Here is a 22,828-nt window from a genome sequence, read left to right as displayed (position 1 = left end):
AAGACAGCTCACTAAGAAGAGCATGCAAGAATACGCATTTGGAAGATACTACCAGAGTTATGGTCTCCCTCGTCACAACTGACTTCAGACACGTCAAAGGAAAAAAACAGCCACAACTATAGTGACTACAGAAAACAAAGCTGGGAGACAAATGTTTTCGCTCTTCAGGTTTCACATGGAACAGAATTTGTTAAGACAAAATTTATAAGAAGTATCTTGAAATGGACCACGTTAAATGCTAAACATTTTCTCTCAAAGAATTAAACACAAAGTAAACACAGAGCAGAAGAGCTCTTGCACTGTAACTTCTGCAGTTCAAACCACTGTTTTGAGGCCTTACGAATAGCTGTGTGGCTCACAGCATGCTCTCTTCCCACTCATCAGTTATTTAAAATAAAGTACAGAGAAAGAAAACGGGGAAAATTCCTTCAAGTGTGGCTGTGTTCCCAGCAGCTGCTGTTATGTAATTGGTCCCATAAAAGAAGCATTAGGTTTCAAGGTGATGACTACTACAGCCTCTTGATGTTTTGGCACCATGAGTCATATTCCCTCTCCTGGCTTTTTTTTGTTTGGTTTGGCTGTTTTTTTTTTGCAGGGGGGACACGACTGCATTCCAATACTACACGAATGTCAAAACGTTTTTCAAAGCTCTTTTATTTGTGCCACATGCAACTGAGAAAGTCACTACTACTTCCCCTCCTGAGCCCTTACTTGTATCCAACTGTAAAACATTGTGACATTCACTACAAACGTGATACAGAGGCATTGTACAACTCCTTAATTCCCTCAAAAATACCTTTTTCTCCTTTTCAACTGAACCTTTCAAACAGCACCTGCAGTCCCCAGCCTGAAACAATTGCTCAGGCTGAAGGGTAAATTAAGGTATTAATTAGGCATTTACAAAAGCTATACGAGGATGAGGAAACTGGTTTGGTTTGAAAGGGCAATAGACACAATTTAATTTAAATTTATTATATAACAGCTTTGGTGAGAAACTAATTTATCACTTGCTCTACACTAACCCTCTCCTCACATGGACACACATGGTGGATAATCTATCCTGCAGAGTGATACTCATAAAACACTGGTCAAAGCATTCAGAGAAAGCTAAGGGTAACTCAGTTCTGTGTTTCCTCACCTTTTAGATAAATGCACAACAGCACAAATAGCAGTTTAATGTAAGAAACCAGTGAGAGATAATCACTTTTCTATTAATCATCACTAACCACTCCACAGACCATACATGCTTTTTAACCCCACTGATACCATTTTGGTATTACAATACATGAAGATTTCTATAGCATTTCTCCATCCCCCAGTGTTTGAAATATGTAGAAAAAAATTTCCTTAAACAAGTATGTGATCTTGCTAGTATTACTATAGCAACTTAGACACAGAAGGAATTTAATATGAAAATCTGTAGGATTAAATAAGATCATCTACCCAAAAATTAAAAAATAGACATGAACTAAACCTTGTATGTTAGTTTCTACATTTGTCCTGAACTTCCAGTCTCAATTTGTTGCTTTGCATCTTCCTTGATCCAGCATAGCTGTATTAAAGGTATGTGCAAGAGACTAGCAAAATGTAATTATATCGGCTAAAGTTCTATTTAGTATCACTAAATTAGCAGTTTTTCTTGACCTATGTTAATATCTGTAAACTATCAAATGATGTCCTACTTTCCTGTCAAAACAAAACATACAAATTCTAAATACAAGGAATTGTAACAAAGAAAGAGCATTTGAATTTTCAAGACTTGCTCAGCGGATTTCTACAAAACACACCGAGAGTCAAAGGAAGCAGGAAACACAAAAATGAACAGTTACAGCAACTCCAGTTACTTACTGGAGGAGAACTGGAAAACAAAAACAGAATAAAAAGTTATGGAAGTGCCTATTTTGGTAACTGGAATTAATTATGGAGCCTTGCCAGCTATTCCTCCTAGTTCCTTATACAAAAGCTTCAGCTTCTGAAGATAAGAAAGCCTGCCTGGACAGGTGAAATCCTACTCATACCACAGAGAACCTTTGGCAACAGTTGCTTTTCAAACAGGGTTTGAAAAGTGACTGTCCAATATACTTTTTTTTTTTTTTTTGGAGAATACTGGAGATAGTTTTTGTTGCTGTGTCTGTATTGTTACACTCTCCCGCAGTAAAAGAATTCAACTTGGTATATACAAAACTCTTTTTACCCACTTTGAAGACAACCCACATATGTGAATAACTGTAAAAATTGTGAGTCTGTTTGCATGTCTTTATCTCCTTTTGAAAAGGATAAGGTTTCTTTTGTATCTAGCACAAGTCAGTTATGTGCCCAACAGCACAACTGTGCGACACAGGTCTGCAGAATGCCCATGTGATGAATGCACACTTTCCTAGTGATGACTCCTTTCCAGATTTTGTATTGAAAATCTGAAGATATGGCAATGTCCTGTTGCCAAATAACTTCCCTCACTACTCTAAAGCAGTGGTTTAATCATCTTCATTGTTATTTCTTTTTGTCTGCATGTTTTAAAATTCTAGCTATACAAAACATGTAGAAACTACTTTTTCTAATTTCACATGACTCTGAAACCATTTTTCTCCTTAAGCAAATAGCTTGCAATTTTTTTCTTGGACAAGAAAGTAGGACCTAGGAGTTAAGGAAATGCTACATGATTTTGTTCAGTTCTCTCTTAGTTTAACAGGTAAATTCTTATGACTAGGAACAAAGTAATCTGGTGATATTCCAAACCTACAGATAAGGAAGAAACAAACAAAACCACCAAAGCAATAGAAACCAAAACAAAAAACACAGAAACCCAAACCCAAACCCAAACAACAACAAAACCCCCAAACACTCTGTCACACTGGAAGAGCCTCCTTAGCCTTCTCAGAAAAATCACTTGCATAAATTTACTGATGACACTTCCTACTAAGTAATACTGAGTTATAATTTTTCCTTGCAATTATTAAAAATTTTTTTTCTGTGCTTCTCTGTAGTACTTGTAACAATGCCATATACAATTTTGAAACCTAATCTCAAAAGGCCAAATTAAGATCAGCAGAATATAAAGTATTAATCAAAAACTTCCTTATCTGCAATAAAAGTAATCTCAGTATTTACCTACTAATTTTTGTGCACTCTGTAACTTGGCCCTTGAATAAAACAATTGGCAGGAGACAGTTCTTCAGACAATAGGTTCTGAAAAACATGGGGTTTTACGGTAGCACCTTGTAATTTCCACCAAAAAAAAAAGTTCATGTAATTGATGAAACTCAGAAGTACTGAAACATGAAACATTAATTTTGATTTTCATAACTGCATTATCACATTGTGGACTGAATCATTAGAGGACACACAGACCACTTATTATGTACCTTATAGAAATATCTAAAATATTAATTCCTATTTTAAGCTTCTTTGCTTTGTACATGTAAGCCAAACCAAAGACAAGGAAAAAGTATCTTTTTTTACTTATCTTTTGCTCTGTGTGAAAGTACTGCATTTCAAATGCTTTCTTAATTTCAGACTATACAAATACACCATGTAGAAACTAAAGTGAAAGACAAAACCAAGTATTTCTATACTTTAAAACATCTATGTCCACTTAATACAGCAATATTTGCATGAATGGTATTTTAATAAAGCATATTACATCCCTGTTTGAAAATATTAAAGATAAAATATTTCATATCCCATGCAATTTCCCCTGAATTTATAGCCTCAATATCCTAGTTTCACAAAAATTTTAGAGAATATGGACACTTATTTTGCTTTCACCAAACAAATAAATTTTAAATGCCTCTTTAAGCACACAAGATTCAAGACACAACATCAAAAAAAAATTGTTTGTACTAAAGAATCAAGCACTCAAAAAGATCAGAAATCAGACAGTTCTCACAACTTGCACTGCAACAGTTCACCTTTGTGCATCCATCCTACTCACTGGATATGGCAGCTGTTATAAAGGACAAGAATGAACAGCAACAGGGGAAAAAAAGAAGAAATGGAGCATAGAGACAGTAACAGATAATTAATGTGGACAAGAAGCTTGATTTAGATTGTCAAGTCAGCCTTAAAGTTGTGAATTCTTAACCTGGAAATTCTGGAGCTCCAATCTAAGTAACAACAATAAATAAAGGTAATTTATCTACTATGCAAAACTCAACCACCACACAGTGGAGTACAGACACTTAAGAAATCTGTCACCGTCTTCAGACAAACTAGCCAGTGGCAGCAGAAAGCCACTTTTCTGATAAGCATTTGCCCAACAGGTGCTGGTACCCTCTGTTTCTCTTTCTCAATCCATGCAGAGGTACAGTTTGAGTGATCATCCCTCCTCCCCACATAACACACTGACTCTTTGCTGAAACATATGACTTTTGGACTAAACGCATTTCTGTCTTTTCAAACAAACAAAAAAAAGTACAATGTCAGCAAAAATCTTCAAGAGTTTTCTATTTCAAGAAAAATTGAATGGAATTTCCTAGTAAAGAGGTCATACAGTTTTGCAGCCAGAAGGCCTGATGCAAATCAAATATGTGTAAGAGACTCCCTAGTGTTCCCATAGATTATTCCAAGTGCTAAGCAAGCTACCGAGAAGTCAGCATAGACAGCACAGAAGTCATAAGGTTCTGATATGACCTACTGCACCTTAGAAACTGGACTCTTAGGTACAGACATTCTAAAATGAAAAGTCAAAAGGGAAGAGATGGGGTATTCAACCACTCATCTCTTATTATCAATGGCTACACACTTCTGATCCTATACCCTTAGAACAGTAGTTTACAGACTACAGTTTGAGAAGCCACATCATTAGATTAAAAATGACTTACAGAATGACACTATGTAATTTAATAGCAAAAAGCTTGTGGTATGACATGTATGCAAGAAATTCTGGTAATTGAAAAATGTACAGCTCTCAAAATCATTCAAGACAACCATATAGAAACCTGACCTACAGATAAGCTGATATGAGCTACAGAAGCTCTACAGAAATGATGACGCATGCTATTCTACACCAGTCTTTTTAGCATACCCTGAAGGTTAGGACAGGTGTTTAAAAAAAAAAAGAATTATCAAAACTGACACTCACTATCCAGGTAGGGAAACATCTTTTAAACAATTCAAACACTGTTTAAACACTGAGCGCATATGTTTCTCCTCTGGCAACTTAAATATAGCTCAATTACTTTTCCTCAAGATCTCTGGAAAGGCAAATATTTCAGCACCAAGGGAAAACAAGTGCATTAAAAACAGAATAGAGATCATTTAAATTAAGACTGCTGTGAAATGATCCACACTGTTATTAGTTTATGGGTATGTATTTAATTCATGCAAGAGTTTTTCTAAAGCAAAATAAAAAAGCCAAAGAAAATTAGGCAACTGCTACTTGCGTCTGCAGCATAACCACTCTTCCTTTTAGAATACCCATTTGTGTTTTGTTTTTAATTCAGGACTAGGCACACTTCTAGGACTAAGCACACTGACATAAGAAAGAGTACTTTTAAGAATCTCAGATGGAGACAACCCACTGATAACAAAGTTCAACTTTAAAATAGTTTTAAATTGTGTCCCTGTTTTAAATTTCTGACATACGTCATTGTATTTCTGTTCCTGCATGTAATGACTCTTAAAAAAAATAAACAACTTGATTATAATATTCTTTTAGGGCCTGGCTTCTAGGAAAATTACCAACAGAAAGAATTGCCAGAGGAACAACTGAGAACGTACGTTCTAATCCTCAACTCTCGGTCAGTTCATGTTCTTCATTACAGTCTTTAATAAAACAAACCAAAAACATAGTACACCACCAACCTGTGGGGACAAAGCTAGATTCTTTCACAGAAACTCCCCCCTCCCTGACAACAGTACCTGTTTATGTTATTTACTGTCAACTTAAGCTTTTCTGCAGTGCCTTATTAAAGCAGCCTTTTGCCAAGCAAATCATAAACTGTGCATCTATCTGATGTTTGTCAACACCACACAGGAGCCGTAGCCTTTTTGTCAAAGTTAATCAGTAAGTAGCTACTTATATTAACAAAGCAGTTATACTAACATGTACTTACATTAACAAAGCTTGTATTAACAAAATGTGTATTTATTTCGATTACTTTCACCAGCTTTTACTGTCCACTACCTGAGACTTGGGAGTCAGCTTTCAAAAATACATGGCTTATCTGTCTTATTTTCAAGAGCCATCACTGCCTGAGTACTCAAGAGTCTTGTCAAGTACAAACAACAAACCTGTACATGGAAGTAGTGCCTCTTTTGAGAAATTTTCTAAACTACTCTTTTTAAATCAGCATGAATTTAATTCAGGGAGTAAACAAACATAGTGATGTTGTAAATGCTAGAAAAACAAAAAAAGAAATAAATACCCTTTTAGTCCAAATAGTCCAATTCAGGAAAAACTTAATGAAAAGTTACTCTGCCCCATAAGGAAAATACTCCCTTGAGGGTTTTTTGAACTACTTACACTGGTCTTACAGCACAAGTTTAATTTAGGAGAAATAAACAAGGTTCAAATATTACTTATGCAAATGTGATTTTCATTTTCAGGCTCTTAATATTAGGAAAACCAGTTCAGATTCCCAAATAATGAGTACAGTAAATCCTAGGTTTTTTTTAACATGAGGGTCAACTACATATGCTACTCCAAATTCAGTAGTTAATTCTCAAAAGCACAGTGAATGACAACAACCAAACACAAAACCTGATTTGGTCTCACAAAAAAAACAATTCTGAGGACAACGCAGACCACTTGACAACTTACAATTTCTCTGGAGAAGTTGCTACATTTTTAATGCAACTTCACAAACTTACAATATACATAATTTCCCTTAATCCTCTGAGTATGGCCTTAAGGAAAGCATGTAAGAAATGCGCAAAAGCTTCAAGCCAGTATCAAAAAGTATTAGTTTAAAATTACCAGATAATAAAATAAAGGATTCTCTCACTTGGATGGTTTGCTTACCTCTGGGGGGGTATATAAGGAGCAGATACTGTTGGCATAACTGTACAGGGTTCAACCACTGCTTTCTTGGCTTTTTTTGTCTTTTTTCTGACTTTTGATGTTGACCTAGCAGTTCTGACTGATCCCTCCTTTCTACAAACACCATTTTTGATTTCAGTTTCTCCATAAATATTTAGAGGTCTCCGTGTGCAACCTGGTGGAGTATGTACATCACAATAGGCAGTCTTTTTTACAGAGAATGTCGTCCCACTGCCAGTTAGTTCTTTCACAGGTTCCATTTTCATATATAGACCAGCCTTTTGAGCACACGTCACATGGAATGCAGTATAGCAGTTTGCTTTGTGGCACTGGATGCAGGCACCAACACCTTTCTGTTTACAGAGGTAGCATGTTAACTTCCATCTGGCTGGGGGAATGTTCCTGACACCATCAATTGGCTCAATAAAAACTGTATTGGCAAATCCAACTTCTGGAATCCACAAAGCACACACAACGTGTCCCCAACGATCATCATCAGTCTTTTTAAAGGCACCTCCCTTGTTTGGGCACAGCACACAGTCTACAGGCCGAGAACGGGACTGCAGACAGTGTCTGCAGAGCCACTGGCCCTCAGGTATATATGGCACCCCATAGCATTCCTGATGTACTGCTAAATTACACATATCACAAAATAGAATTACATTGCTGTTCTGACATTCACCATCCATGCATATACAACACACTGCATCTTCATCAATTAAAGACTGATGATCACCCTGTTTTTGGTTCTCACAATAAGACTCTTTTTCAAACCTGTCCATAAGGAATTCAAACATATTTTGTGAAACAACTGACACTCCATCACTTTTCCGCTTCTCATTTATAATTTCTAACCATGCATAATCTTCTTCATCCATGTCATACTCAACTTCATTATCAAGTTCTTCTGCTGACTTCTCAATGAACTTGTAATAAACTGGGGGTCTCCGAGGAGCTGAAGGGGGACTGTATTCAACAATCCGTACTTTTGGTTCTGGAAGAGGAGTTGTCGTAGCAGGTATGCCATGTGAGCTCGGAAGAGCTTCATTTTTCTTTTTCACTTTGTTATTTTTATGCCGTTTGCTTCTTAGACAAACTGGTGGTCTTTCACTATTCTCCTTATTGCTGTTGCATTCACTCATCTCCTGGGCGGTAAGATCATCTTCTAATATAATCTCTAAAGGATCAAAGATACTGATCCTATGCAGACGACCTTCAATTTCTATTTCAACCATTCTTTGAGCTTGAGCATATGTCAATGTTTCTCGTGTGGGGGAGTGTTTAATACTGCATGGCGAAGAAGAATGCCTTGTTGCCGATACTCGATGACATCTTCCTTTTCTCCTCATTTGGTAATGTTTACCTAAAATTAGAGTAATAGTTAATATTATGCACCCAAAACATTTATTTTTAAATATTAGGTTTATTACAGCAAGAAAAAAACCCCAAACCTTAAGTTCTATAGCTCTCAACATATTTACTCAATAAAAAAAAATTTAAATCCTGATTTAATGGGACTGCTCACACCATTCCAAATTAATTCAACTTAATGATAAATAGAGCTCCTAGATAACAGCTTCTCTATGTACAGTTACACAAAATCCTCAATATAAAAATGCTACAGAAGAGCTATTGGTTAAGACGTGAGAAAAAAGACATTTCAGAAGTGTCACTGAAATGTTGGACTTGTTACATTGTATAAAACCTCTAATACAACATTTTCAATACCTTAAGGCTGTACGCAGTTTGAAATTATTTTCAACAGCAACGGTTTACTTTCTCCAGCTCTCCCCTTGAAAGAATTAGCTAATTGTGAAAGAAGAACAAGTTTTCCCAGCAATTTTTTCAAGTGCAATTTGAAATAGTCATGTTAACAACTCAATTACTACAGCTATACTTAAAAGGTGGAAAACCATGCTTACTTATAAACTTGGCAAATCTGTGGTTTGACAGCCCTTTTGACTTTTCCCTTCACAACTCTTAATGAGTATATTATTTTTTACAAAATGACAAAAACACAATTGAACTTAAAGTTCCCAATATGGTACAGTATTAACTGCAGTTAGGAAATATTTCACCTGTAAAAAACATCTGACTGAGCAAAAACACGCTCCCTGCATTTAAATACGCATTCAGACACACCCTTCTCCCTCAACTGATTCAAGAGTTTTTCTTACAGCAATAGGGTTAGACATAAACCTCCCCATCTTTATGTCCAATTTCAAGGTATTTTAACAAAAAAAAAAAAAAAGGGAGAAGATCATTCCACACCCCCTCACAAAAAGACAGACCTTTTTCCTCACCAGAGCACCAGGTCTAGGACAGGTATGCATTTTGATTAAAAAATTTCTGGTTGAAAGCTTCCATACTTATGTTTTTTAATATTTTAATAATGTTAGTGTGTTATTGTTGGGTTTTTGTTAGGTGGTTTGGTTGTTTTTTCCCCCCATAAGGTTTGAAAATGCTATAAAGGCAACTGATACGGTAAATTTGAAAAAGTTCCCCTCTTTCCTTCTTCCTAACAAGTCATTAATAAATTTAACCTCAGCAACAGAATAAACTCCTTATCTTTAATCACTGGCTTAAAGTATTACTAGAGACTCACCACTTCATGTAATGTGTCATGTAATAGTTAAAATAATGCAACTGGTGTTAGCATGTACTGCCCGAACAGCAGAGAAATATAGATCAAAATGCAATGATTGTTAAAAGACTAATATATCTATTTCAGGAAGAAAACAGCAAAGATTGGAACAATTACACAAACTACTCCATGTAGCCTGCCTTTTGCTTAGTCTAGGATGACAATCTCTAAAGGCACCTTCAAAGTACTAAAGGAACTCCTTTTACAGGAAGACTAAATAATTTAAGCAGCTAGAATTAAAACTAGTTCTTGAGAAGGTCTGATCTGTCTGCTTTCACAAACTGACCTTGTTTTCCCAATCTAAGCTGGTTTTATTATTCGTGTGAGAATGGTGCTGCTCATAGATCTGACTTTTACACAAATTATATTTAACTGATTACTTTTAATAGCACAAGCACAAAACCAAACAACAGAGTATAATTGTGACAGACCTCTGATCTGCTCTATATAAGTAACAGATAAAAAAGGCTCCACCTCTTCAAGCAAGCTTGGAAGAAATATGTAACAACTTAATTCTGTAAAAAAACATAGGAATTAACCATACCGATTTCTTAACTGTTGAAATTTTAAATTTGTAATACTGCTACAGAAGGTCTAATACCCAGAAACAAAAGCATATTGATAATTAACTGAAAGTAGAAGTTAGTTCCCAGTTTCTCAATAGATTTTATAATTCAGAAGCCAAAGATAACACAATGGTTCTGACTTCTGTTTATTATCATGAACAAAAAATGCAGGATTCTTCAGAAAAAACACACTGATGTGTCAATGTACAGCAACTGACTACAGATCAGGATGGTTACTTTAATGACTTTTATTTCTGTGTGTCACTAATTGAGTCATCGTGACAAATAATTTACATTATGTTTACCACATATAATTGCACTTATTTCTGTCTAGATGTAGAAGTCTGATTTTTTTTTAATGTCCCTTCTTAGCTGCTTGTGTATCTGTTCATCGTGGTCTGTGAGCATAGTGAGAGTTTTGAACAACATAGAGACAGCCTTCAGAAATATTTTTTTTTAAAGTGCCACTTCTCCACACTTTACTATCTAATTTAACCCAGTAGCACAGAAAAATACATTAATGCTAGGTTTCCAAGCTCTCCATTCCCCTCTCTTCCCACGATTCTTAAGCATAGCTGCAAGCAGGCAATAGGAACAGGAAAAAATTTCAAAAGTACAAGTATTCTTTCTTTAAGATTTTAGTACTGTAAAAATCAAATAAACTCTACAAACAGGAACAATAAAAAACAGTTCAGCCAACACTTAAGCATCCTCCCTGTAATACCCAATTGTAAATACAGCTCAACTAGGTGGCAAAGTACAGTCACAGTTAAACACAGAGTAAATACCCTGCAAATGCGATGCAAGGAACTCTGGCCAAATTTCATTGAAATTGTGTGTGAATAACACGAATGTTCTGGAGATCAAAGCAGTGTTTAATTTTGTTTCTCCAAAAATTCTTCTATTTGCAAAAGTCCTATAAACATTCCAGCTGAAGACTAGATTTCTGCATAGCAAATTCATGACTGGCAATTGGTTTGCTTTTCCTAGCTATTTGTCAGGCATCTTTTTCACTCCCCTCGGCATTCTGTAGATCGACAGGTATGAAGACCATGGATCTAACTTCCAAAGAGTGTAAGACAGTTTCCATTCAGTATCAACAAAGACATCACACTATGAGCAAAGTTAAATTATGTTGATACCATATTGTTTGCATTTTTCTGCCTCTTTCAACAACTTGACCTCAAAGACTGCAGGAGATAAAACAGGAAAGCTATCTACAGCTTTCCTCTCTTGCTCTTCGAATTACACTAAGCTGCTTGGGAAGAAAGTCACAAACATGCTCTCCCTCAGCACAACAAAAGTTCATGAAGGCAACTGTTTGGGCAGAATGCACAGTATGAACCAAAAAGTTTTATCAAGGTGTAGGATAGCTAAGATCAACAGGAAAAGTACGAGACCGTGTATTATTTTTATTACTAATTCCTTTTACAATTCTGTCCCAGTTACCTTCCTCTCTTCCTGTAGTCCCTGGACCCCCTTCTCAATAGAGAAGGGAATTCCATTCTCAATGGACACTTTCATACAGACCATTAAAGAAAGAAAGACACAGGAATGCTTTTTAGTCCTGGACAATGAGGGAGGGTAAGCAAACAGTCCTTACAAGCATATGGGCAGACACCACCCACAACTTCAGCTACGAAGCAGGAGCAATGCCCTGAGGGGAATGCAAAGAGCCAGGGTTCACGAAGCTCAATGATCCCCCTAAGCACTGTGGGATCGCCGGAGCTGCTCCCCTCAAGCCGGCGGAAGACCGCCAACGCCGCCGGCAGTAAGTCCCCTCCCCCACGCCCCCGGAATCGGGCAGTTGTCCCGGTTACCGGCACGGTTCCCGCCGCCCCCTCGCCGGCACCGTCGCCCCGCGCGCGGGGCCCGCCCACGCCCACGGACCCGCCCTCGCCGGTTCTGGGCGAACACTTCCTGCCCACGCCCAGGGAGCCTCCAGCGTGTGCGCACCCCTGCGCGGGGATGGTTCCTGCCTGGCCGCAGCATTCCCCCCTCCCGGCCCCCGGGAGGATGGTTCCTGCCCAGGCCCATCATCTCCAGCCCTTCCCAACAGTCACCTCCCTCCCCTCCGCGAAAATACTCGGCCCACAAATATGGCGGCTGACAAAACAGCTCGAGCGGCGCCCTCCCCCAGACCGCTGCGCTCGGCTTCCCCCCCGCACAGCATTCCCGCCCGCCCAGCCTCGCCCCCGGCCGCCTTTCTCTCCCGCGCCCTTCGCCGCTGCTGTGCCCAGCCCGTCCTGCCCTTCCCCATGCCGATCTCCAGTCTCGCTGCGGTGAAACTCGCCGCGGCAGAATCCACCGGCTCCCGGCCCAGCAGCCCACACCCACCGCCCCACACCGCCTGCCTGGCTTTACTCACACTGTGGGAGCCGCCGAAGCGCGGCTGACAGACCTCCCGTTCCGCCTCTGCGGCCGACGCTGCGGCCGGTTTAATGGCGGAGATGCCGCCGGTGCTGCCGCCTGGCCCCGCGTCCAGCAGCCGCGGGCGGGATAGCAGTCGCTGAGCGGGCCGCGCTTCTGGCGGCGGCAACCCGACGTTGGGTGCGGGGCTGCTGCTGCAGCCGGGCGCGGCGCATTCGTGAGGCGCGTCGCAGGTCGCCGTCCGGCTGCGGGCTGGGCGCTCGGCTCCCGGGGCTGAGAAACTCCCCTCCCCCCTCGGCACAAACAATGCGGCTTCACCACAGCGCTGCGCCGACGGGGGGGGTGGGGGTGGGGGGGAGGAGAGGCAGGGAAGGGACGTGAGGGCGCCAGGCACCGCCCAGCCTCGCCGTTGCTGCCGCCGCGGGGCGGGGCTTGCTCTTTGCTGCTCTACCCGCCCACGGACGGCGGAGGACCGCGCGGACCTGGGCGGCTTGGAACCGGGCAGCACAGAATGCCCGGGTACGCAGGCCGGAACGCGCCGCGCTCCGGGGTCAAAGCGGTAACGGCTGCTCCGGACACCGCGTTCCCGCCCAGGGCCACATCGGCTCCGCCCGGCGGCAGACAGGACTCCAAGCTTCGCCGGGGCGCCCCCTCCGAGAACACTGAAACGCCCCAGCGCAGGGTGAACGAAATGAGGGAGAAGTGGGAAGTGGGGGGGGGGGAAGCAGGGCAGGCCGTGACTTGTTACAAAACCAAGGGTCGAAACAACAAGCCACTGGTATTTATTATTTCTTTGGGGGAAGTCCAAGCTCGAGCTTCATTAAGCAGAAAATCTGCTTGAAAGTTAGCTCTTGCTGGTCTGCGTGTCAGGCTGCTGCTTGTAAATTAACTGGGGATAGCCTTGCATTTTGACAAAGCAAAACCAAGTTATTTCTGGCTCTCCCTGTGAAGAACACCCATTGTTACATATTATTTTTAGACAGCCATCACAGCCTAGAGCTAGAGGATTTTGCTGGAATACATTTCTGCGAGGCAGCTGCACTCAGGTTTAAAAAATCAACTTTTAACTAGCCCAGCCCACAAACACAGTTGCCTTTGCCAATCACACAGAACAAGTCCTGCATATGGTAAAAAGCAAATGGTCGAGCGGAGGTGTGATTCCCTTCATCTATCTGAAACAACCATCCACTTCAAAATGACTTACCAATTTTTTTCCACTTTTTTTACCTTTTTCTATAGTACTATGTTTGCTTGTCTCAGCAATGAATTTATGACTATGACATCATACGTAAATACACCTGTCATTACTTGTGGAAAGCAAATTAACATCCTGAAAGCCTAAATATCTTCACTGAGGAAACCCTATAGAATAGGCAAAGTACTTCCAATTCCTTTTTCACCCATCAGGGACCATCCAGCATGTTGATCTCCTAAGACCGAAGCCATTAAACCAACTAACATTTGTACAGCACATCCAGTGTAGAAAAAAATCTTTATTATAAGATAGGCCCTGCAATTTAATTTCCAATACAGAAGTAAAAAAAAAAAAGGGACGGGGGGGGCGGGGAGAGATTGTATGAACTGTGTAAGCCATCTAGTCATTAGTATACTTGCCTTTGAGGAGTTACTCTCTGGTCATACTGCTTAAGTAATCCTACCCATCAGTCTTAGAGTCTTAGAAAATGCTGATTTAAGTTACTGTTGCTGTGCTGGAATTCTGCTTATGATGAAGATACTAAGGAGGGAACAGCACAATAAATAATATGCATCAGTGTGCAAAGTATGAAAATGACTAGAAATTATAAATGCCAAGAACAACAATAAAATCTAAATTTATATTAGGAAAACATTGTTTTATCTAAGTGATAATCCATGTGTATCTGTCCTGCATCTGTACAAATGCTTTAGAATTGAACACAAGCTTTCCACAGAGAACTTGCTGGTGTCCATACTCTCATGTATGATGCACAAGTCTGGCATTTTCCCAGTTTTCTTTATTCTGTTGGGTGGACTACAGTACTCCACAGCTGGACATCCCTTCAATAATGCAGCATGCCTTAGTGGCATTTGCATCATTTTAACCATCTTATTGTAGTTCAAACTCATGCTTTATTTTCTCTAGGAAGCTCTACTTACATGACTTTCTTGAGATTCATTTTCTACCTCAGTTTTGTGCATAAGGCACGTTTGGTAAAAACAGTCCATCCATAAGAAGTAAGGTCCTAAGCCTCATGCTGATAAAACCAGGAAGTGGCAGTTCCAAAACTATTTAATTAGTAAGATAGCGGCAGCATCGATTCTCACAACCTACTGATCAAGGACTCAGCACAGTCTGAATCAATCACAACAGCGTGTGATGGTGCTGATATCCTGATATCCTAACAGATCAGAAATTAAAAGCTTCTGATCCACATTTGCCTATTGCAGAAAGGCTTCCCTGCTCCTCAGATTCTCTGCAGGACTTCAGAGAGCTGTTGAGCTTCATTTCCTGGTTCTCATATTTAAAACTGTGTCTCCACCTCAAACTCCCAACATGCAGGCAGGGTTCATCAGTGTTCTAGAGCCTCTCAATAATTCTTATTAAGAAGGTAGGAGGAATTTTCACTACGGACTGTCCAGGCTGTCACACAGAATACATGTAATTTCTTGATATGGTACTCCAGAGCAACAGCACAAAGAGCAGGCTCAACACCTAGGAGCCTTATACTTCTGAAAAAAAAATTTGTTGACCTTGTGCAGGCTACCAGACCAAGATCTTCCACCTTTTTATGTTAAATATTAGTATGCTAGCCTATATTGCTTCAAAATGCAACAGTATGTAGTATTGTCTGGGGCAACTGACCAATCTTCAGCATATACTTCTGTCATCTCAAAGATCCATTTTGTTTGCCTTTTCCATCTCAAAAGTGAGACTTGGTGTCTCTATTTTTGGACAAGGAAGAAACAATTCTATTGTGATACTGCACAATTTCAAGCAAGCTTGATGGCAAACAGGACCTTTGCCCCCTTTTTTGTCACTAGCTCAATACGCATGTGAGGCTTCAGTCCCAGTCCATCAGAATCTTCACACCTCTACGTGGCTGCATCAAGTATTTATCAAATTGCCTCTGATGATTTATTCTGCATGGGAAACTTCCACAGAAGAAATACCTTCTTATCTGTCTACCAGCTTTTACCTGCACTAGTTATCAAACTCTCAAGAGAAATGCTTCAAGAAGGATCATGTAAACAAGCCTAAATGCTTTTTATCTGCTTTGGCATCCTCTTCCTGTTCCTTGCAGAATGAAACTTCAGGAGACACATTTCTCCTCTGCTAAACTGTTACCACCTACATAGTATCATATTTGTTTTAAAGATTAATAAAGATCAATTCAGGTTTGCTGCAGCACTTAATATCAACATTGGAGCTGAATTTCCCCAGATGGAATTCAGTCTCCTTGTCTTGAACAGCTGGCTGGTGAAGGAACAAAGAAGAGGCAGAACGCATGCTACACATTCTTTATAAACTGCCAAGAACCTTTCCATTTCACAATAGGTTTTTTAGTGCTATAACACACATATGTGGCCAAACTCTGCTAAGCCCTATGATACCTCTGTATGATGCCTAAAGCAAATGTATTCCCATGAAGTTTTTAAGTCTGGCTTTTGCAGTATATGGTTTCTAACTTCAGATTCATCTGTGCACAGCTAATATTCCCCTCTGGAATACTCTCATAAGATACAGCTTTACCATGGTCCTTTCATCCTGAAAGGGGATGCTTTGTAATCTCACATCATAAATCATGGTATATAGCATGGGCATGACTGTGCAACACTGCTGGTTGTACTCAAAGGTGGCTCCCAAACAGATTTTTGCTTCTTATGGCCTCACTAGCTCTTGCTTCTTGCATTTACCATCTTTTTTATCCTCAGAATCAGAGTGGGTTGCTATTTATAAAATTGATAAGAAAAGCCTTTAGGTCTCCAGAGCAGTTCATGTTCATCCAAATGAGTTTTCACTGAAAGATGAGTTTTAAAACAAACAGGGAGCTACATCAATGCCTTCTATGGTACTGATAAAGACAAAGCCATTTTATCAGAGCTTAGGCAGAACTCAAGCTAAATCAATGTGCTTGCTAAGAAATACCTGTGAGCTGCATTTGCTAAGCAGTCCTATGGAATGTTATCTATGGATAAGGACCATTTGACAATGTCGCCTTTAAGCTGCACAGCTGCTACGAAAAGGCCCTCACCCCATTTCCATTTGTGGGAACTACTGCTTGGAGTCACCTACAGCAAGAGGTAGGTACACTGTCACTTGCAGACAGAAGGATATGTTAAAGCACTTTGCCAAGATATGCAATTGACAGGGATACTTACTTCCTGCCTTACTTACTGTTCCCCTATCTAGCTGGAATCCTTTAATATAATGTGCCCTTGGGATTTTGCAGTTATAAGATGCTTTCTACCCTATGTGCTTATAACTGTTTCATGATGGAAGGTGGGGTTTGAGGACACTGCAATAATTTTAAACAGATTAACAATGATAAAATCTTTGTTGTTAGGATAAAAATTAAAGTGTGTTAATTACACTAAACAAACAAAAAAAAATTCCAAATTACAAAATGCTGCAGCAAAACAAAAGCTTGCCTATCTACTCATCTGTAGGTCTGTTGTAGTTTTAGGCTGTGCCTAGAAAATTTTCCACAGATCTTGAACAGGAAGTAGTACAATGTAAATAAATCACCATTGGATGCAAAAGGAAAATAATGATAAGGTCTAAATAATCCCATTGGTCTGACTACCAACAAAGTTAGATTTGTAAACTAACTTTTTCTCTTTCTGGCTTCCTTCACTCTGGCAGATACTAGCTACTGCTTCTGCTGGCTTAGCTGACCTTGAATGCATTCTTCTTGCGGGTTCAGTACTAACAGCCTACTCTGCTTTTTCTTCTTTCTTGTCTTGTCCCATGTAATTGGGGGGGGGGGGGGTAAGGGAGAAAAGAGGAAGAAGCTCTTGGTAACCCCCTGGTTTTGTCCATGGGGGTTCTTGAGTTGTTTGTAACTTGTAAATACGTGTAGATATTGTATCTTTTGTACATATTTATTGCATTTCATATTTCTAGATTGCAGTGTGCTTGTACATATAGCTTCATTTGCTTTCAACTGAGCTGGTCTGGCAATTTTATGCTGGGGGGGGTAATTTCAACCCACCACAGTCTTCTAAATATCTACTGGAGACTTTTATCAAGTACAAGCCTTGGAAGCAGAGTTATTTGCACTGTTATGTATAATAATGTAGTCTGAAAAAAAAAAAATCAGAGAGCGCCATAAATGAATTAACAGCATTCATCTTCTCTCCCAGCACTTCCTCTTTGATATTATTCATTTCCCAATGTTTAGTTTGGCACCTTTATTATGTTCTGCAGTAACTCCACACACAAATGTCTTATATGGGAAGTTCTTCCTGCCAAATGACAACTGCCATCAGAATAACCCTTCAAAAACAAGTCACTAATTTTCTGGTTAGCTCCCACGGCTGTTTCTCCACATCCAGATGAAAATGACTGCCAGTACAAGAGAGGCAGTGGAAAAGTAAATCCAGGACTTGGGAGTGCTCCTTCAGCATCCCTAGTTATTAGGCATCATTAGCTTACCTGACTAGAGAAGCTGCATGTTTAGAATTGGATTGTCAATTCATAAACTGAGCCAAGTTATGGGCAAAAATGAAATGTCAGTAGTAATGCGTAGGAATCAAAAAGCAAAATAACAGCTATATGAAAGTTCTAAAAATATCACATTTGCATAGCAAAAGATTATAAAACACTGTAGCTAAGCAGTTTACATTGTATTTTGACTTTTTTTTGCAACACATGCTGATGAAATCTCAGTAGTAAAGACAAAATCCAGAAAAAATTAATGCAACAACAGAAAAAAAAAGGCAGCTATTTGAATTGAAATTTTTTGTCAAAGGCAGCCACAGTGAAGGAAAAAGGAAATGTCCTCCACAGAAATATTTGACACAATGTATTTCTCAAATCAAACATCAATTTTTGGTATTTCTAATTTCTCCCTGTGATTATTCTCATCAGGTTTGGACTGCAGAAGTTACTTTGTTTAGCATCAACTCAGGTAACTGCTTAATACAGCATAACCAACGTAAATAATATTACTACAAATACATTATTACTTTCTCTGTTAACACTTTTCTACTCCCCAGTCTTTTCCACTATACTGGAAAGGATTCTCTATACAGCCTTCATCCAAGCAAAGTTACTCACTGCCTTCATAAACTTTAATGTATATTTATTAAATACCTTATAGGGACTTCTTTATTCTCAATTCCTTTCTGGCAGTACAAAAACTTGAAGGTGTAATATGTGATAAAATATAAACTCCATGTGAAGTTGTTTTCCTAGTTAAGCCATCCACAAACATGTATCTCTAAGAAACAATCTCCAGTGTTTTCAGTGAGCTAATACTTCACCCTTAGTACCATTAAAATTCAATCACCAATGAGACATGAATCCAGTTTTAATTACTTTACTACCTCCTCTTCATTAAGTCTAGAGGACAAACCTGGTCCAGGATTATTAAGATGGTATGCAATGGAGGAAGCTTTGCTGTTAGAATCCATAGTCATTTACTGCAGAATAAATCCCAAAACAGATGGGCTCATCCAGAATTAAAAACTTGTCCCCTTATTTACATGTGGAAGGACTACAAAGTATGGTGACATCAAAATCTGAAGAAGAAAAATAAGGTGGAGAAAAAAAGAACTCAGAATCAAGACCCAAACCACAATATCCAGACCCCCCAACAAACAAAAACAACACAAAACCCCCACAGAAACACACACACACAAAAAAAAAAACCCACAAGCAAACAAAAAAAAAAAAAAAAAAAACCAAAAAAAAACCCAAGACAATCAGGCATGGCTCATAGCTTCTTCAGAGAAACCTCTTTTGTATCATTTAACAAATAAACAATGAGTCCTACACAAGTTTGCTTTGCCTTACATATGTGTACAACCTCAGCCAGAGCCTGATGTTGGCTAAGAAAGAGATCTTCCAAATTCATGCATATAAAAGTCAGTTCTGATGTATAATATGGCATCATAATGCAGACACAAACTCAATAGACTCAAAAAATTAAAAAAAAACAAAACCAAACAAACCAGAATAGGAACTTCAAATTGAGAACTCCAGAAAAGCACATTCCAGCTCCACACTCATGTTGTATCAAAGGCAAGTATGACTAAATCCTGGGAACATGCTGTCATATATGACCATGTAGGTTGGAAAAGGCCTGTAAGATTATCAAGTACAAGTCAAAAATCACTGATGTACACTTCTGATGTGCTATACATTCAGGATGATAAAGGGATTAGACAGTTGTGTTTGTAACAAATAAGGTAATTAATACAAGACCACAAAGCCATCCTGTTTTTGACAGAGAATGGTCCTTAAAGTTGTTCACAACCATCATGTAATTGCTCATTCTTTATTTTCTAAGCATCTGATTTGATAACTTAGATCTGATGAACAGAGCCAAACACTCACTGAAATTTATGGGATATGTATGCTAAATTTATGTGCCCTCCAATGTTACATGTTCTTAGAAACTGTACCCTTATGATACTAAATTGGTCATCCAGTTGGGCAGAGGTACATTTTTATTACTCTATTTTAAGGTTTTGATCACTAAGTTGACACTAAGACAGGGTCCTTGAAGAGGCTACATCTATACAAATAGGAAAAGAGATAATTTTATTAAATTTATTACCTCAGTGGATACAAAAAGTGACAATTCTTTGTATTTGAATTAAGAACTACTATTTCTTGATATAGTTTTCATCTTCATTATTTCATATATAAAATGCATCACCAACAGAGTACTTGCTAGAGGGAATATCAAAGGTTTGAGTGATTCAATAAAGAAAATAATCTTAACAGATCAAGTTTGGAGACAAATATATTTAACTGCCCAATTCTGTTAAGAAAAGGTAGCAGCAGCAAAATGGTTAATATTCCCAACACTGGTATGCCATTATAACATTTAATGTTTTCACAGGTATACAAATTCAGAACAACAGTATAAATATTGTCTTTACTACTGAGAAAGAACTGGATGGAATGAGGCAAAATGCAGATTAAGATGAACTGCTCAGTGACTGGAAAGACTCTGACCACAGAATCCAAAGGTTTATCTGCAGCTACTCAACACATACAACTGTCTAATAACATAATATTGACAGAGGAAGATACATTTAAGGCATATCTTAACTTCTGTCACAGTAGGAAAGGATATAAAGATTTAATCTAATTTTCAACTGGCTTTAGGCTCTTATTACAGTCTTTCTGGTAGCCTTCTGAGTTCAGTGTGCACCCTGGTATTCAGAGTAACATAGACCTGGTTACTTACCATTAGTGCAGTGGTATTTCCTTCTTCTCTGAATCTGCAACATCTATTCTCCAGACAACCCAGACACTGTCTTTGAAAGCATGTTCTCTTAGGTTTCTGATTTTCTAAAAAACATAACAGGAAACCAGGTACTTGTGGTCTGCTGCAGGAACTGGAGTGAGAAATTACTTTTTAATAGTCATTTAGTATCAGATCACTTTTAATTCATGGCAGGTTCAGTTAAATGCGCAAATAAAGATGCTTATTCACAGTACCCGAAAGAGATAACAGGTTTATGAAGACAAAACCAGGGAAAAACAAAGAAAAAAAATTATTGTGAAGTTACATAAGGAAAGTCTTGGTTTCTTCACGGAGAATCTGTCATTTTTAGACTATTGCTACAACAGTGCTGCTGCATTCACCACAAGCTGGCAGTCTGGAGCCTTCTCCAGGAACTGTGGTTAGTTACTCTTTCCTTTGCTTGTCACCAGACCACTAAAATTTGTTTGGTTTATTCTTCAATTTCCTTGATTGCTTGTGAGAGGACTTTCTCACCTCAGCTTTGACCAGATTTTTAAGATCTACTTTCTTAAGTCTCTGGTATATTTTTAAAACCAGAATGAAATTCCAGCTATCTCACTTGATGGGTGATAATACATCTATAGATTAGATAACAAATCCTGTTTGCTTCTCAAGTCACTTAGAAGATAATTTAAAGAAATAACCAACTTTCGTTAATCTCAACTCTTACCAACCTATAAGGAAATTTTCAGAATAGCATGCATGAAAAAGTTAAGAGGTGCAGAGAGGTACAGAAAAAGCAACATGTATGCAGTGGGAAAGCAGAAAGAAAGTTTCCAATATTTTTAAAATTACCGTAAAATTGTTAACTATAAACAGGGAAGCTCTTCAAACTCGTAACTGTGAAAGGAAAAAAAATAGTTAATAGAGGCACCTATTCTAACATTAGCAGGCTTTCTATGGTGTGGTAAGTGTAACTGCGTAATTCCAAGTAAAATTCAACATAACTGTTACAATTTTATAGTTCTGTATGAGATGCTTTGTAAGATAATATATTTCTATTTATGAACATTAAGTAATGAACATTAATTAATTAATTTGTCAAAGTGGTGATAAAAGCTTCTTAACTAAGCTCTCACACCTCGAAGTCTAGCTAGCAGACCTGACCAAGACTAAACTTAAGTTGTTGTATTCATGTAAATGTGTTTAGAATAGTGGTGTACCCGCGCTCTGGCGGAGCGATACCCATGAAGGCTTTTCCTCAGTTTCGGTCCCCTCCTGAAGCCGGCGCGGTCTGGCTGCCAGCCCGCTGCGAGGACGCCGCACACCAGCCATCAGCTCCCTCGCGGTGCTCAGCCGCCAGCCTCAGGCTGCAAGGAAAGGAACGGCCATTCCGACAAAGGTCGGCCCACCAGGAACTCGCAGCTCCCGCCCGCTGCCTCATGGGGAAACCGCTGCCGGGCAGGCAGTGGCCCTAGCAGTTCCTCGAAGCTGCGTGCTGAAACCCCTAGGCCGGTGCCGCCCTAGCACCACTGTCCCTAGAGCTACGGCCGCTGCCCCGCTCTGCCGCCTCAGAAACGAGGTGGGGAGAGACAACCGGCCGCACCTTCATAGAGACCACTCGCGTCTCACCCCAGCCCCACCGCAGGGGCGGCGCTGCAAAACACTCGGCTCCCCATGACTGCCGCTACCCCGATCCGGTTCCGGGCGCGAAGCTGCCACACCACCCCCTCAGCGTCACAGCCCTGCTGGCGGCCATTTTGCGGCCGCAGCCCGGATGACATGTTGCGCGTCATGCGTGCCACCGCTCAGCGGCGGCGGTGCCGCCCCCCTGTTCCCGGCGCCTGCGCACCGCGCCCCGTGGCGG

At 39.6% G+C, this 22,828-nt stretch overlaps 1 protein-coding gene and 1 long non-coding RNA gene across 11 annotated transcripts in view; both read right to left on the bottom strand.

Annotated features, from left to right (window-relative positions):
• BRD1 (bromodomain containing 1) overlaps positions 1-12,883 on the bottom strand; it is a 59,843-nt gene extending 46,960 nt beyond the window's left edge. For 2 of the 5 annotated variants that reach the window (XM_068166237.1, XM_068166247.1), the window contains exons 1-2: positions 12,010-12,344; positions 6,962-8,342 (exon numbers count right to left, since the gene is read on the bottom strand). In XM_068166237.1, coding sequence (XP_068022338.1) covers positions 6,962-8,342; positions 12,010-12,229 — 1,601 coding nt within the window. In that variant the 5' untranslated portion in view covers positions 12,230-12,344. Of the gene's footprint in view, positions 1-6,961; positions 8,343-12,009; positions 12,349-12,557 lie in introns of those variants that run through there. The other 3 variants (XR_010990829.1, XM_068166256.1, XM_068166266.1) reach the window with 3 other exon arrangements.
• Positions 12,884-14,037: 1,154 nt separating this feature from the next.
• LOC137455422 (uncharacterized) lies at positions 14,038-22,756 on the bottom strand. 6 transcript variants are annotated; one of them, XR_010990823.1, is made up of 7 exons: positions 22,568-22,756; positions 22,185-22,331; positions 21,817-21,861; positions 20,962-21,065; positions 19,715-19,845; positions 19,117-19,282; positions 14,038-17,840 (listed from the first exon to the last, which is right to left on the bottom strand). It is a non-coding gene; the product is annotated as an uncharacterized lncRNA (long non-coding RNA). The 6 variants fall into 6 exon arrangements; XR_010990824.1 differs by having other exon boundaries at positions 14,038-14,294; XR_010990821.1 differs by having other exon boundaries at positions 14,038-19,282.
• Between the last annotated feature and the right edge of the window lie 72 nt (positions 22,757-22,828).

Source organism: Melanerpes formicivorus, unplaced genomic scaffold (genome assembly GCF_026170545.1).
Source record: "Melanerpes formicivorus ecotype bairdi unplaced genomic scaffold, bMelFor1.0.p_v2 SCAF_3, whole genome shotgun sequence".
NCBI lineage: Eukaryota > Metazoa > Chordata > Aves > Piciformes > Picidae > Melanerpes > Melanerpes formicivorus.
Note: the sequence above shows the minus strand (reverse complement) of the source record. Positions and strands in the feature narration are given on the sequence as shown.